This window comes from Microcaecilia unicolor, chromosome 3 (genome assembly GCF_901765095.1).
Source record: "Microcaecilia unicolor chromosome 3, aMicUni1.1, whole genome shotgun sequence".
Classification (NCBI taxonomy): Eukaryota; Metazoa; Chordata; class Amphibia; order Gymnophiona; family Siphonopidae; genus Microcaecilia; species Microcaecilia unicolor.
Genome location: NC_044033.1, coordinates 118831000 through 118848261, shown reverse-complemented (window position 1 = coordinate 118848261; position 17262 = coordinate 118831000). Strand labels below are relative to the sequence as shown.

General features: G+C 44.6%; 1 protein-coding gene across 3 annotated transcripts in view; it reads right to left on the bottom strand.

The window, feature by feature from the left end:
* LOC115464700 (synaptosomal-associated protein 25) overlaps positions 1 to 17262 on the bottom strand; it is a 161319-nt gene that overhangs the window by 14934 nt on the left and 129123 nt on the right. For all 3 annotated transcript variants that reach the window (XM_030195063.1, XM_030195061.1, XM_030195062.1), the window contains exons 6-7: positions 16106 to 16231; positions 9081 to 9225 (exon numbers count right to left, since the gene is read on the bottom strand). In XM_030195063.1, the coding sequence (XP_030050923.1) occupies positions 9081 to 9225; positions 16106 to 16231 (271 nt within the window). The remainder of the gene's footprint in view (positions 1 to 9080; positions 9226 to 16105; positions 16232 to 17262) is intronic.

Sequence of the window (17262 nt, the reverse complement as noted above, 5' to 3'; positions counted from 1 at the left end):
TATCCTTGATTGGCCTTGCCCCCAAGGGCATACAACACTGCAATGCTTCTTAGGTTTGCCAATTATTATTGCCAGTTTATCTAGAATTACTCCTCTGTAACGGCTCTGTTCACCAGATTCTGCAAAGGCTTTCTGTGTGGAGGTAGATGCTTCCTCCATCAGGGTTGGGTCTATTCTCTCTCAGGCCGGCAATGTGGGCAAGATGTTACCTTGCGCCTTCTTCTCCAGGAAATCTTCCTCAGAGGAGAGGAACTATGCCATAGGCAACCAGGAATTATTAGCCATCAAGTTGGCTTTGGAGGAATGACATCATCTTCTTGAAGGAGCCAGATACCCTTTCACTGTGACCACTGATCATAAGAACCTAATTAATTTACAGGAAGCTTGGTGCCTTAATCTCCGGCAGGCTCAATGGTCCTTATTCTTTGCTCATTTTGATTTCTGGGTTGTCTTTCACTCAGATGAGAAGAACCTATGGGCCAACGCTTTCTCTAATTCATTTTCACATTCTGAAGAAACTCTGAGTTCCAGCTGTTACGTCCCTCACCTGTACGACGCTCCTCCCGGCTAGGACGAGGATCAGTCTTGGGAAGGTCTGTTTCGGTTTCCTAAGTCTGGCAGCTGTCATCCGACTTAGAGCAATGGTACAGCCATCTTGGATAGATCATATCCCAGGAAGCCATCTTGGACTAACGAGGACAGGAAGGAAGCCCATATTTGGTCCTTAGAGCTCTGCTGATGGGGGCAGCCATCTTGGTTCAGCTGCACATGCTTTAGCCTAATTCCTCCTCTACTTAAGGCACTGCCTCCAGCCCTTCAGTGCTTCGGCTTCTGCTGCGCAGAGGTTGTGGTATGCATCCGTGTTCCTTACCTGATTCCTGAGTTTCCTGTGTTTCGACCTTGGCTTGTTTCCTGACCACGCGTTGTGTTGCTGCCTGCCTTTTGACCCTGGACTGTGTTTGGACTATTCTCAGCTCTACTGTTTTCCTGGCTCTTGGACTGTGTCTGTTGGCTACCTGTCTGATCGGTGGTCCTGCAACCCCGCCGGTTCCGGAAGTCCTGCCGGCCGCGTGAACCCAGGGGCTCAACTCCTGGGGAATAGTGGCTAAGTGCAGGTGAAGCTAGGGGTTGTCTGGCTGCCTGACCGAGTGCGGTGCACTCCATCTTTGCCGTGCTCATTCGGGGCACAAGGGCTCACATCCCCAGTCATAACACCAGCATGTCATAGATTCTACTAAACGTCTTGCTGCAGCATCTACACCAGTTTCACCTGGCAAGACAGTTATCCTCAAGCACCTCAGAGACATGGTGCTGTCCTTTTAAATCATGGGTGCCATTTTGAGAGTGTTATATCGAAGTAATGTTATCTTACGGATGACAAATAAGATCCATTCCAAGTTCTGGCATTGTTCTTGCTTGCAGTGGGTTTATAACTGGTTCCTGTTTTACAGATGACACGTGAGCATGGAAGACAGCATATTTCCCTTGAGAAAACCAGAGGGTGAAATGGGTCCCTGTTGGGAATGCTGGAGCAAGACTAAGTGCCTGAATTTCTGGTGCCTGAAGTTAAATGGTTTTGAATATTTTGAAGTTTTAAATGCATATTTGAAAATAAAAATAAAAATTTACAAGCTAAAAGAAGGCTAAAGTATTATGGAGGCTTTGACCTATGATTAAGCAGGCTGCCCGTTGAGTACTAAACTGTCTGTATTTCAGCACTGTACTTCAGCAAGAGTAAGAGGGCATGTGGCAAGCACAGACAGGACAAGAACCTACAAGATCATCCACATCCTTCTTCATGCTTGGCCACCAGATTCTAAAGACTTTCCTGCATAGCTATGTATCTGTTCAGTAAAATGATTGGTCTCAATTATTACCCTGGGCTGAGTTTGGCTATAATAATCATGTGAGTGTGCCCTCCAGAATGTCTCCATCCCAGGTTGTATTTGGATGACACCCTAGGATACCTCTGCCTATAGTGGCCACCATATCTTTAAATGAACAATGGAAGAAGTCAAAAGGACTGTTGACTCAAGCCATAGAATGTTACAAAAGGCAGGCTGATAAGAAGAGACATACTGCTCCTCGGTTTCAGCTTGGAAATCTGGTTTAGCTATCCACTGACTAACTGACTAAAAGTTCCCTCTACTAAGTTTGCATCCAGTTTAATTGGACCATATCCGATTCCTTGCTAAGTGGGCCAAGTGTCCTATCAATTAAGATTGACACCTATATTATGGTTGCATAATATATTTCATGTATCTCTCCTCAAACCTGTGATACTGAATCTGAGGAGGAAAAAGCCACCTGTTCCTTCTGCAGTATCTGTGGATCTTGATGAGGAGTATGAAGTAGGAAAGCCCTGGGCAGACTTCAATATCTCATTGCATGGAAGGGCTATGGGCCTGAAGAAAATTCTTGGGAACCAGCATCCAGTGTTCATGCTCCCTTGCTGGTTAGAAGATTTCATCGCTTCTTTCTCCATAGACCCAAACTGACAGTGGGTAGGAGGGATCCTTTAGGGAGGGGGTACTGTCATGGCCACCCCCACACTCCCTTTCTGCGTCAGGGCCCCAAGTGATGCACTCCGTTGCCCTCCACGGTGCTCCCTCCTCTGGCCTGTCGACTGCTGTGAATGCCCATTTGAGGGAGGCTAGATTTGGTTTGACGCTGCTTGGGCCCGCCTCTCGCTGACATCATCACTCTGGGCCTTTTTCTGCAATCTCTTCTCTCTACCTTTTTGCCTTCCAAAAGGTCATCCTGGTTCCAGCTCTGGCTTCAGCTTCCAGCCCTGGTTCCTGCTTCCTGGTCTGCTCCTGCTTCCAGTCCTAAATCCAGCACCAGCACAGCCTTGGCTTCCAGCACAACTCTTGCTTCCAGTCCTGGTTCCAGTTCCAGTACAGCTTCTGCTTCCAGCACAGCTCCTGCTTCCAGTCCTGATTCCAGTTCCAGCACAGCTTCTGCTTCCAGTTCTGGGTACAGCTCCCTGCTTCCTTCGATGCCTCTACTGGAGCAATCCCTTCTGCAGAGACTTGCCCGCTGCTTGCTACAGTCTGTCTGTCCCCTGGGCAAGCAGGCAGTACTGTTCCAATGCAGTCCAAGGGCACACTCACCCTGAAATGTGACATTGGCAATGAGTTCCAGAGTTTAGCTGTGTGTTGAATGAAAAACTATTTTCTCCTGTTTTAAATATATTACTATGTAACATCATGGACTTTCCCCTAGTCTTTGTACTTTTTACCCAATCCAGTCCACTCAGGATTTTGTAAATCTCTATAATATCTCCCCTCAGCCATCAATTCTTCAAGCTAAAGAGCTCTAACTTCTTTAGTCTTTCTTCATACAACAATTGTTCCATCCTCCTAGTCACTTTGGTCTTCTTTCTTTGGGCATTTAATAGTTCTGATACATCTTTTCTGAGATGTAGTGATTAGAATTGCACACAGTACTCAAGATGCAGTCATTCTTTGTTTTATTCTGTATTCGTTAACATTCTGTTTGCTTTTTTGGCCTCTGCTTTACACTGAGCAGATTTCAATATATCATTCATAATAACACATAGACCTTTTTCATGGGTAGTGACTTCTAATATAAAACCTAGCATTATGTAGTTAAAATATGGGTTACTCTTCCCAATGTTCATCACTTTGCACTTGTCTACACTAAATTTCACCTGCCATTTGGATGCTCAGTCTTCCAGCCTCTCAAGTTCTTCCTGCAACTTCTCACAGCCCATTGTGATTTAATAGTTTTGAATAATTTTGTTTCATCTGCAAATTTAATCACTTCTCTCATCATTCATATCTACAGATTATTTATAAATATGAGATTATCCTTGTGATACTCCACTGTTGACCTTTCTTTGTCAATTTAAGCCTATTCCCTTTTTTCTGTCTTTTAACCAATTCCGAGAAAGAACATTGCCTACAATCCCATTGCTTTTAACTTTCTCAGGAACCTCTCATGGGGAACTTTGGTTGAAAGCTTTCTGAAAATCTAGATACACTACATCAACTATCTCATCTTTATCCACATTTATTTATGCTTTCAAAAATGAATCAGATAGGTAATGCAAGACTTCCCTTGGATAAATCGATATTGACTCTGTCCCATTAAGTTATGTCCATCCATGTGTTCAGCAATTATGTTTATCTACCATATGGCCTGCACTGAGTTCAGGCTCACCAGTAATGTAGTTTCGTGGATCACCCTGGAATATTTTTTTTTAATTGGCATTACGTTGTGTATTTTCCAATCTTCAGGTACTGTTAATGATTTTAATGCTAGGTTACAGATTACTAATAGTAGGTCTGCATTTTCAGTATACTGGGTTGTATGCCATCCAGTCCAGGTGATTTACTTCTCAGTAGCTTGTTGATTTGGCCTATTATGTTTTCCAGGTTCACAGAGATTTGGTTGTTCCTTCTTGTCGTCACTTTTAAACACCATTTCTGGCATGTCCTTTACATTCTCCTCAGTAAAGACCAAAGCAAAGAATTAATTTAGTCTTTTCACAATGACCTTGTGTTCTCTGAGTGCCCCTTTTTCTTCTTGATGATCTAAAGATCTAACTAATTCTTGCATATACTTTCTGCTTTTAATGTACCTAAAAATATTTTACTATGAGCTTTTGCTTCTATGGAAAGCTTCATGTAGAAGTGACCCCTTGTTCTGAGTGATGAGGGGTTTTTTTTTAATTTTTAGTTACATTTGTACCCCACACTTTCCCACTCATGGCAGGCTCAATGTGGCAGGCAATGGAGGGTTAAGTGACTTGCCCAGAGTCACAAGGAGCTGCCTGTGCTGGGAATTGAACTCAGTTCCTCAGGACCAAAGTCCCCCACCCTAACCACTAGGCTACTCCTGAATTGGAAAGCACTCCTATCTCTACGGTTTCTCGGAGGACAACTCCAGAAGTAGAGGGAACCAAATCTGACGCGGCCAGTATGGCGCAATCAGGATCATGGTTCTGTGGTCTTGCTTGAGTTTCAACAGTCTTCCCCACTAGAGGTATGGGAGGATACGCATACAGAAGGCCTGTTCCCCAATGTAGGAGAAAGGCATCTGACACTAGTCTGTCATGGGCCTGAAGCCTGGAACAGAACTGAGGGACCTTGTGATTGATTTGAGTGGCAAAAAGATCCACCGAGGGGGTACCATATGCTCGGAAGATCTTGTGGGCTACTCAGTGACCACTTGTGAGGTTGCATTACCATGCTCAGCATGTCGGACAGACTGTTGTTTACACCTGCCAGATAAGTGGCCTGGAGAAACATGCCCTGACGGTGTGCCCAAACCCACATCTGGACGGCTTCCTGACACAGAGGGAGAGATCCAGTGCCCCCCCTGCTTGTTGGTGTAGTATATTGCAATCTGATTGTCTGTTTGAATCAAAATGATTTGATTGGATAGCCGATCCCTGAAAGCCTTTAAAGCATTCCAGATCGCTCGTAGTTCCAGGAGGGTGATCTGAAGACCTGTTTCCTGGCAGGACCAGACTCCCTGAGTGTGAATCCCATCTACATGAGCTCCCCACCCCAGGATGCATCCGTCATCAGCACTTTTTGTGGCTGAGGAATTTGGAATGATCGTCCCACGGTCAAATTGGATTGGATTGTCCACCACTGAAGTGAATTCCGAAAGTCAGTGGACAGTTTGATCACATCCTCCAGATTCCCTGCAGTTTGATACCACTGGGAAGCTAGGGTCCATTGAGCTGATCACATATGTAGACATGCCATGGGTGTTACATGAACTGTGGAGGCCATATGCCCCAAAAGTCTCAACATCTGCCAAGCTGTGACCTGCTGAGATGCTCGACCTGTGGACACCAGGGACAGGAGGTTGTGTGCCCAGGTCTCAGGGACATAAGCCCGAGCTGTCTTCGTGTCCAGTAGTGCTCCAATGAACTCCAATTTCTGAACAGGAGAGAGATGAGACTTGGTGTAATTTATCACGAACCCTAGTAGCTCTAGCACCTGAATAGTCATCCGCATGGACTCCTGAGCACCGTCCTCTGAGGTGCTCTTTACCAGCCAATCGTCAAGATAATGAAACACATGTACTCTCAGTCTGTGTAGCGATGCTGCGACTACTGCCACACACTTTGTAAACACTCTGGGCGCAGACGTCAGGCCAAAGGGCAGTACACGGTACTGAAAGTGCTGTGTTCCCAGCCGAAATTGAAGGTACTTCCTGTGAGCTGGAAGTATCGAGATGTTTGAGTAAGCATCCTTTAAGTCCAGAGAGCATAGCCAATTGTTTTCTTGAATCATGGAAAGAAGGGTGCCTAGGGAAACCATCCTGAACATTTCTCGAAGTAGGAATTTGTTCAGGGACCTCAGGTGTACAGGGACCTCAGGTGTAGGATGGGACACATCCCCCCCCCCCCTGTTTTCTTTTGCACAAGGAAGTACCTGGAATAGAATCCAAGCCCTTCATCCCCTGGTGGAATGGGTTCGACCACATGGGCCTTTAAAAGGCGGAGAGTTCCTTTGCAAGTACCTGCTTGAGCTGTATGAATGAACTCCCGGTGGACAATTTGGAGGTTTGGATTCCAGATTGAGAGTGTTTCCTAACCAGACTATTTGAAGTACCCCCAGTCGGAGGTTATGAGAGGCCACCTTTGGTGAAAAAGATTAACCTCCTTCCAACCGGCAAGTCGTCCAGCACGGATACTTTTACTGCAGCTATGCTTAACTGGAGCCAGTCAAAAGCCCATCCCTTGTTTTTGCTGGGGAGCAGCAGGGGCCTTAGGCGCGTGCTGTTGATGAGAACGAACGCACTGGGGCTGAGCCTGACTAGGCTGGTGAGACACCAGAGTGTACCTATGCCTAACATAGGAATAGGGAGCACTATGCGCCCCCCCCCCAAAAAAAAAAAAAACTCCTAGTTGAGGAGGCTGTAGCAGAAGGCACCCAGCAGGAGAGAGCAGCCATAGCATCATTGTGCTTCATGATTTGATCAACAAGATCTTCCACCTTCTCTCTGAAAAGGTTATCCCCCCCCCCCCCCCCCGGCAAGGTACATCTGCCATCCTCTGTTGGACCGAATGATCCAGGTCAGAGACAGCCATGAGAGTCTGCGCATCGCTATACCCTTAGCAGTGACTCTGGATGTCACATCAGAAGTATCGTAAGTGCCCCTGGCCAGGAATTTATGACATGCCTTCTGCTGCCTGACCACCTGGCGAAAAGGCTTGGCCTGCTCCGGAGGGAGGGCATCGACCAAGGTAGACAGCTGCCTTACTGAGTTCCGCAAGTGAATGCTTGTGAAGAGCTGGTAAGATTGGATATGGGCAGCGAGCATGGCGGCCTGATACGTCTTCCTCCCAAAAGAATCCAAGGTCATAGCTTCTCTGCCTGGGGGCGCCGAAGCATAGTCCCTAGTACTCTTGGCTCTTTTGAGGGCAGATTCCACCACCATGGAATTGTGGGGTAACTGAGACCTCATCAACCCAGGTTCACCATGGATCCGATACTGGGAATCAGTCTTCTTCGGTATCACGGAACCAGATAGAGGGAACGACCAGTTTTGCACAAGGACTTCCTTGAGCACCTTATGTAAAGGGACCGTCACTGCCTTCTTAGGCTTCTGGCTGTTTAAATTGCTTGTCCAAGGCTAAGTGGGAATATTCAGCAGCACTTGATTGGACATTGGCGCTGAATATTCCTGCTAACCGGCTATCCCCTAACCTGCAAAGTTAGGGGCAGGCCGGGGTGGAGTTAGAGCAAAGTGGCAATCTAACCAGTTAGCAGTGATGTTCAGTCCACTAAGCAGCTAGGTAACCATATAAAGTTTAGACAGAAAAAGGCTGTCCTAATTTTATGCGGTGAGGTTAAACAGGAACAGGTCAGAATATTGGCCGGTGCCTGGTTAACCTCCAGATAGCAGCAGGGAAGGCTTGAGGCTGCTTACCCTTCCATCTCCCTGGAACAGCTCCCTCTTTCGAACCCCCCTGACAAAGATAGACTCCCCCCCCCCCCCCAGGCCTACCTAAGATCCCTAGTTGTCAAGCGGAGGTAATGGGGAGCAGGAGCAAACCCACCTCGCTCCTACCCCTAGTGACTTTCTCAGCAAAATGGCTGCCGTGACCTTATGCAGCAGCCTCGCAGTACTACAAAGTACAGCGAGGCTGCCACAAGAGGTCACCACAGCCATTTTTTGAGGCACTGGTTAAGGGCAGGAGCAAGTGGAGTTCACTCCTACTCAGGGCTTTTTTTGAGGGGGTACTTGGGGGTACTGAGTACCGGCACTTTTTCCATTATCTTCTAAAATAGACCCATGAACCCCAAGTTTTAATGAAAGAGCTCAGGCTCTACACACCAATTCTGCCTTGTCATATATTTTGTGACTGGTTGCCGCGGTCCTGGCTATTGTGGAATGAGTTCCTCAGTGATTACCTCACCCCTGAAGGGTGGCCTAGCATTTGAGTACCAGCACTTGTCTTGCTAGAAAAAAACACACTGCTCCTACTCCATGGCCCTCACTGGACCACCAGGGATCTTAGGTAGGCCTGGGGAGGGGGAGGTCTATCCTTGCTAAGGGGGGGGGGATTGGAAGGACAGGATTTTCTGCAGGATGGGAGGGGCTGAGGACCGATATTCAGCCATATACCACATAATTGTAATATGCAGACCCCGGCTGAATATCAGGCGGGACTTACATATGGTCTAGCGGCCTGCAGGGTTCTGATGAGCTGCTGATATTCAATGCAGGTGCCCAGACGGCCTGATATCAAGTATCAGGACCTACTTTAGCTGGTGACAGTCAGTGTTAAAAAAATACTGACCACCATCAGCTAAATATTGATGACTTACATTGTAAGTTTTTTGGGACAGGGACTTTTTAACCTGCACCCTGGTTTAAGATGCAATGTAAGTGTCAAAACAAATAATTTTAAATCATGAAAGACATTCTAATTTAGCCTATTTTAATACTTGCATATTTACATTCAAATTGTTCACAATTTGTTCTAGAAGGCAGAACTCTGCGATCTCCACAGTTCGTTAAATAGTTAAAGAAGTTAGTGAAGGGCTATTTGTACTATTAATACCTATCTTTTCCCCCATAGCTCTTACCATAAGCTGGATCCTGTCAATCTGGCGGTTTTGTGTGTCAATCTCATTGCCCATATCAACAGCCATGTGGCGCAGATTTCCAATGATACTGCTGACTTGTTCAAGATTTTCATCCATTTCATTTTCTCGGGCATCATTTGTTACTCTAGGAACAAGAGAAAAGTACTTTGAGTTCAGTGTGTGACCTCTGCATACAAGTTGGGTTTCAGATTGTGAAAAATGAAAGCTATAGAGGGGCATAATCGAAAAGGGCGCCCAAGTTTTCCTGAGGACGTCCTCGCAGGACGTCCAGGCGAAGGGGCGGGGAAACCCGTATTATCAAAAAAAGCTAGGCGTCCATCTTTCGTTTCAATAATACGGTCGGGGACGCCCAAATCTTGAAATTTAGGTCACCCCTAGAGATGGTCGTCCTTAGACTTGGCCATTTCTGATTTTCGGCAATAATGGAAATTAAGGACTCCCATCTTAGAAAACAAGGACCAAGTAAAGTCGTCCAAGTGCTCATCAAGGACGCCCTTTTTTTCGATTATAGGTCGAGGACGCCCATGTGTTAGGCATGCCCAAGACCCGCCTTTTCTACGCTTCTGACATGCCCCTGGTAACTTTAGTCATCCCCACAATGGAAAGCAGTTGGGGATGCCCAAAATTGGCTTTCGATTATGCTGATTTGGGTGACCCTTGGAGAAGGACGCCCATCTTGCGATTTGTGTCGAAAGATGGGCGTCCTTCTCTTTCGAAAATAAGCCTGATAGTTTTCTAGATAATCCCATAACTCAATATAAACAGTGAATGAGTGTAACCAATCCAGTCAAGGAGGAAATTCTTATTCATCTTGTCTCTTGTATATGTACCAGCACAGAAATAAGAGGGCCTACAGACATACGATTGACTGATATCCATAACGTTCTGTAATGAATAGAGCTGATTCAATGGTTCAGTGCCATGCAGGAAATCTTAGTTTGATTCCTGAGCCTGACTTCTGCTCCTTCAACTGTCCAAGAGCTTGGGATAATGTGGAATTGCTGTACACCACTGCCAGGGGAAGAGAGAGTCACAGCCATTTCACAATGACATTAACTAGTAATAAGGCTCAAGGTGCAGGTGTGTGGAGGGAACTAGGTTGAGGACTGTCTTGGATGTGCCAAATAATATTTAATATTTACCCCCTTGTTTACTAAGCCACACAGTGAATGGGCTGTGTTGGCATTAGCGCATGGCAGCTGTTACCGCGGCTTAGAAAACCGGGAATGGGGGGGGGGGGGGGGGTTAGTGTTTAGGGAGACTTGATATACTGCCTTTCAGCAAAGGCATCAGTGGTTTACAATATACTACACACTGTATTGGGATAAGATTGTCTTTTGATGGTAATAATTTTACAGAAAGTGTGATTTACTGTTATTTTTGAGTGTACAATTTTAATTATGTATGTTTAATTGTAACCCACTTTGGTTAAAGTGGAATATAAATGGTAAACAATAAATAAATAAATAAATACATTAAAAAAAAAAAAAGAGATGGGAAACCATTAAACATAAGGAAACAGCACTGTAGAGTTCTGACTAAATGCTTATTATAGTTCTGGTGGACCAGCTCTGACTGAGCTGGAAACTCCAAGGGATAGAAGGAACATAACAGGCCCTTCCAAAAAATGTCTTAACTTTTGTTAATGATAACTGAATTAAATAATAAAAGAGAACATCAAAATTAAAAAAAAAAAAATAACAGCAACAGCTACTCAAAATAGAAATCCTTAAAAAATAGAAATCCCTACCCTTCATTTAAGAATGCCAATTTTTTTGATAATTTTCTAATTATGTATTTAGTTTAGACATTTGGTATAGATACAATTTTCATTTCCACTGCTTCCACTGGGAGGCCGTTAAATGAATTCACCACCCTTTCTGTGAAGTTTTTCCTTTCATTACTTCTGAGTCTGTCCTCGTTCACCTTCATTTTATGCCCCCTCATCCTAGAGCTTCCTTTCAATTAAAAGAAACTTGCCTCCTGTGCATTTATGCCACATAGGTATTTAAATGTCTCTATCATATCTTCCCTTTCTTGTCTTTCTTCCAAAGTACACAACAGGACACAGTGGAGATGACCAGTGAAAACACCACAGCCTCCGATAATGCACAGCTGGTTTTATTGACTTCTAAAAAACCTCTTCACACAATACAGGTCATACTTCAGCTGTATGGCCTGCATCAGGAGTCTGACATCATCCAGAATTGTGGCAAATATAAGGAGTGTGGTAGCCGTGTTAGTCCACTCTTAAGGTTATCAATAGAAATCAAACAAAATAAAACATGGAAAAGAAAATAAGATGATACCTTTTTTATTGGAATGTATTAAGTTATGTCCAATAAAAAAGGAATCATCTTATTTTCTTTTCCATGTTTTATTTTGTTTGATTTCTATTGGCAAATATAATAAAGCCAATACAACAGAAGGATGCTGTACGGACAAAAACATCAAATATCAAATGTACAGATTCATGAATCTGCAGCACTCCGCATCAGCATCACCAGGTGAGTCAATGCTAAGTCAAACATGAGGCAGGACTTAGGCAGTACAGACCAAGCCCTGGCAAGGAGGCTCAACAAAGACTGAGTTTACATATAAATCCATCAGGAAGATGACCTCTGAGTGGAAGTAGCAGGCATGGAGTGGATCAAAGTAGATAGCCACCCTTGTGGAGCCTCTGACATCTGCTCATCAAAAGTCAGAGGTTCATTTCAGGGAACTGCAGGACAATAGTAAAATGTCACATTACTCACTCACTCCTCCCCCCTCCCAACCCACTACCACCATCAAATCTATTAGTGGTAGCCTCTGGAAAACCTAATAGATGTTGTGGCCCAAATTTTCTTTGAGTGGGCAGAAGCAAAACGGCCAGCCAAACTGACCCATAAGCTCAACTCTGGACCAAAGCCCTTCTGATGCACTAGATACTGATGTACTTTCTGGCAGAATACTCTGAAAGCCAAAGTCTTTTCCACTTCAAATTCCTGCTGCTTATTGAGTAGAATGGGATCTTTGAGAGTCCCTTATTTGTCAAAAGGATCAAGCATGTTAGGTTTCAATAAGGGCATATGGAAGGTGGAGAGTAGCTTCAGAAAACCGAAAACTGCACCATTAGTGGATTGATATTTTTCTGTGGTGACAAAGACTCTACGGGCCCTTTTACTAAGGTGTGTAGGTGCATACATGCGTCCAACGTGCGGCAAATTGGAACTTCTGCCTGGCTTTCGCGTGCCTCGGGCGGTAATTTTATTTTTGATGCACGTCCAAAATGCGGTAGAAAATATTTTCTACCACATGGCGCTTACCTGACAGTAATCGGCAGTTCACACGCTCTGACGATTACCACCCGGTTAATGCTTGAGACCTTACCGCTAAGTCAAGGGGTGCCTTTTATCCAGGCACACTGAAAAATGGACCTGTGTGCGTCCAAAACAAAGGGGAGAGAATGTGAACATATGGAGAGACAGGGACACAAAAGATGCTTGCAATGAATAAAGCATAGGAACAGGGATGCAGAGTGCAATAATGGATACAAGAGGGAGGGACAGGGCCACAGAGGCGTATGCTGGACAGAATAAGTCAGGGACACATAGGACAGATGCTGAACATCGGGGAAGGATAAGGACAGGGACAGAGAGGGGAATTGCTGAAACAGATGAATAGGGATGGTGGGCAAAGAGAAGAAATGCCAAAAGGATGGGAAGCCATGGACGTAGATTGGGGGGGGCGAGGGGGGGCATTGCCCCCCCAAACGAGTCGCACCGGCGAACTGGCGGGGCTTAATTGTGTCTTCCTCGCTGGCGCTGCCTCAGTCCCTGACTCCCTGCAGCATTTTTGTCCGGCGCCGTCAGCGCTGCCATTCATTCTCACAGGCAGCCTCGTTCCCGCTCCCCTTTGCCGCGTCCTCCGGCTCTCTCTGATGCACGTCCTGTTTAACAGGACGTGCATCAGAGAGAGCCGGTCGGAGGAGTGGAAGCGGCAAAGGGGAGCGGGAACGAGGCTGCCTGTGAGAATGAATGGCAGCGCTGACGGCGACGGACAAAAATGCTGCAGGGAGTCAGGGACTGAGGCAGCGCCGGCGAGGAAGAGCGAGGCAGCATGCTGGCTGGTGGCAGGGAGAGACAGTCACAGGAGCACTGTTGAGGTGATGGGGTAATGCTAGGTAGAGGTGAGCGAGAGAGGTGGGGAATGTTGGTGGGGGGAGATGCATGGGGGAGAGAGAGGGAGAAATAATACTGGATGTGGAGGAGGAGGGAGGGACAGCAAGAGAAAAGGGGAAATGTTGGAACATGGAAGTGGGAGGGAGGGAGACAGAGAGAGATGCTGTATGGGGATGGGAGAGATGCTAAAAGGGGAAGGAAGAGAACGAAAGAGATAGATGTTGGGCCCAGGGTGCAAGGAAGGGAGATACTGAGAGTGATGTGGGCATTGGGAGAGAAGAAGGAGGGAAGAGAGGTTGTACATGGGGATGGATGAGAGGGAGGGATAGATATACATTAGAGGGGAAAGAGAAAAAGAGGGAGATTGTGGATCCAGGGACAGAAGGGAGTGAGGGAGAAATGCTGGACAATTGGAGGGAGGGGAGAGAGAGAGGAAGAAATGCTGGACCACAGGGAGGGGGGGGGGGCTGGAAGATACTGGGGTGTGGATGTGTGTGTGGAAGGGACAGGGAGATATTAGGCTACAAGGGGAGAAAGGGAGCAGGCGTGCTGGGCTAGAAGGTTGGAGGGAGGAAGATGCTGCAAATGGTGGAACTATTTGGGAGAGGCCAAAGGGGAGGTGGGAAGGAAACAAATGAGAGGATGATAGTGATGGGGGGGGGGGCAGAAATGTGGTAATGGAAATGGAAGGTTGGAGGAAGGACTGAGAAGAGGAATGGGGCAGCTAGTGGGTGAGAGAAGGAAATGGAATTTGATAGCTGAAAACTAAAAAGGAGAAGGATGAGGACGAGGGTGAAATTTAAGTGAACAGAGAGGCAGCAAAGAAAAAAAAACAGAGGAAACAGCTAAAAAAGAAATAATGTGTCAAAGGTAGGTGTAGTGAAGGAATGGAATAAGACAGGAGAGAAGAGAAAAGACAAATGGACAGCAAGCAGTTGAAGGAGAATTAGCAGAAAGACAGGAAAAGAGGAAACTGGAACCAGCATGATTGAACAGTAAAATGTCCAGACAACAAAGGTACAAAAAAGTATTTTATTTTGAATCTATTAAATGGAATATCAAATGGAAAGAAGACACTGCATAAAACAGAAGACACTGGGACCAAAGCGAATAGAAAAACTAAATGATCAGACAACAAAGATAGAAAAAAGTATTTTATTCAGAATTTATTAATTGGAATACATCAGCTTTCTGTGAAATTTTGCATGTAAGTTTCAATTTTTCTGGTATTGCTGCATGCTGAGTCTGACATCGAGTTAACTTTCCAGTTCAGTATTTTGCCTTCATATTTTTTGCTTTCTAGTTCCTTGTGTCATGTCTGTTGTGTCATGTGTTTTTGACGAGGTAGTGTATTGGTGTTTTAGAGCCTGGTGTAATTACAGTTCTGCCTTTTCACGCATAAGGTTGCAGCTCGTCCTGTCCTTGGAATTAGTGCTGTTATGGTTTAGTAAGGTTATGAGTGTGTTTTTGCACAAGTTTGTGTATAGTGTGTTGCAGTGGAGAGATTGTGTGTTGGCTTTACTGAGGTGGCACCAAAACATCAGAAAGGGTGTAGAGCCTAAATCATGACACACTACCTCTTGAAGGATCTACATATAGAGCTTATGCATTTCTAAGGTCAACACTGGCATGGTATGGGAAAAGGGGTGGGGAAATACTACTGGAGTGGAAGAAGGAAAGAAGGAAGGGAGAAAGAGCTGGCTTGATATCTCATACATATTCATTATGGTTATTCCCAAAAAATTTAAGTTGCTGAGACGCTCACAGAGGGTCCTGTGCTGGACTCATGATTCCTAAGGGAAATGTTCCTCCTGAAGAAGGAGTGTTCGAAATGCGGTCTCGCATCGAGGAACAAAAGAGAGAAGGTGTGAAGAGTTAGAAGGTGCTTAAAGTCTGGAAACAGTATGTAAATTCCAGGAAGCCCTTGACACACTGCACTGATTCACTCTGCTGAACTAACACTACTCCAAGAAGAGTGCTGGAGAGACTTTGTTGTGAACACTGTGCTCCTGCTTGATGTGATTTAGAAGATTTTTATGATTTAAAAGGACTATAATTTGAACCTTTAAGGACGATATCTAAGACACAAGTGGAAGATTTGAAATTGAGGAAACAACAATTGGGGAGCATGTACACAGATTATGGATATATAGAAATGTGCCCACACAAGGTTTATGTGAATGGGTGGTGAAGTGAAGGGTGTGACTGGGCAAGTTCCGGAACTTACACAGCATAAGTGGTTTTATGTGATATATGTATTGTAATAAAAGAAATTAAATATTTTAAAGGAAGAACGTTTTTTGTGATATATTCCCAAAAAAAGCCAGCTTTTTTTCCCTTCCTTCCTTCCTCCATATTAGCATATTCATTTGCATATGTATATATGCAAATGAATATGCTAATATGCTCCGCCCCATCCTTTGCCCCCCCCAAATGAAACAGTCAAACTACGCCTATGTGGGAAGCCCTGGAGAGAGATGAGAAAAGAAGCACTAGGACCAAAGCAATGTTCACACAATAAAGGTAGGAAAAATGTATTTTTAACAAAAATGTAATATATCAGTTTTGGGAAATGTGCCCCTCTCCCCAGGGTCCCCATTACCCTGGGAATGATGGTGTTAGAGGAGGCCCATCTCAATTTTTCCACCTGGAGCCCATTCAGTCCTAGCTACACCACTGACTGGCTGGCCTGGGAAATAAAATTGCCTGGCTGCAGCTCTGAAAACATGCATCCTGTTGTGCTTTATTGCTCAGGCATGACATTTTGCAATTTGATAAAAATAATTTAATTTTTTTTAATGAAATTGTAACAATGAGTGTGTGAAAGTAGCAGTTACTCACTTGCGGACAAAACCACCACTGATGGCCATCTGCTCACGTTCATCTACAACACGGGCAGGCTGACTGGCTACAACTCCATCTTGATTATTGCCCCAGGTTTTTTTGTAAGCATCACTCGATTTAAATCTATGGAAAAATAAAGTATAAGTAACAGACACAACACTGACTGAAATGGCAACAGGAAATCACTTTCCTCAAGGAATGGATTGCATCAGGCAAATGAGATTCAAATGGGGACATTATCTTATACCGATATATCATACACTTGAACCAAATATTTTAGTGCCACCACAGCAATTATTGTTCAGACTCATTATTAATTAGGCAGATCACAATTGGGAAATCAGAAGCATTGCATACAAGGGCTTATTTAAGTTTTTCTAAAGGAAACTGGACAACACTCAGTTTTATTTCAATGACACTTTTGTATTTTCACATAAAACATAAATAACATACTGTAAGACAGACATAAAACAAAACCACCAAGTATGGTGTGTACATCACATCACAGCAACACACTAGCCAAAAGGGATATGTAAAATTTGGTTTTAAAATAGTAAAAAAGTGACAATTTTCTTATGTGTGGACATCTATTCCATAGGCATTTTGCAACTGTTGTTTGCAGAATGCCAGCATATTTTTCAAAGAAAGTCACAGCTGTGGTAATTTCAGTAGAATTTCAAAATAATATATCGGTACTTGAAAATAGTAGCCATACATTGAGAGCTGATGTACAAACCCTTGTCAGAGACAAAAGTACAGTAGGTGATAGTGAAATGAGTGCAGGAGAAAAGAGAGTAGAAGCAGCTTTGCATTAAAACTGAGGAATCCTAGGCAACTTCTTCATGCACCTGCTGCAGGCATGTAAAAGAAGAGAAGCATTCTCACTAAATACAACTGCTCCAGTGGTTCATCATTCCAGTAATGCACCAGCAGTAACAGCCTTCACAATGAGCTAAACACAGGCAAAAATGGATTGTCTTCCTTGAGGTTCACCACTCCAAATGTTTAGATAATATCTTGAGATGCTTAATTTGGCTGAACCATTAGTGATCCAGTTTTGACTGTGTTATCATGGAAAGAAAATTAAAATACAGGCATGCCTGCAGATGCAGATGTTAACATGTGTGACATAATTTTGCAGTTCTCTGATACCA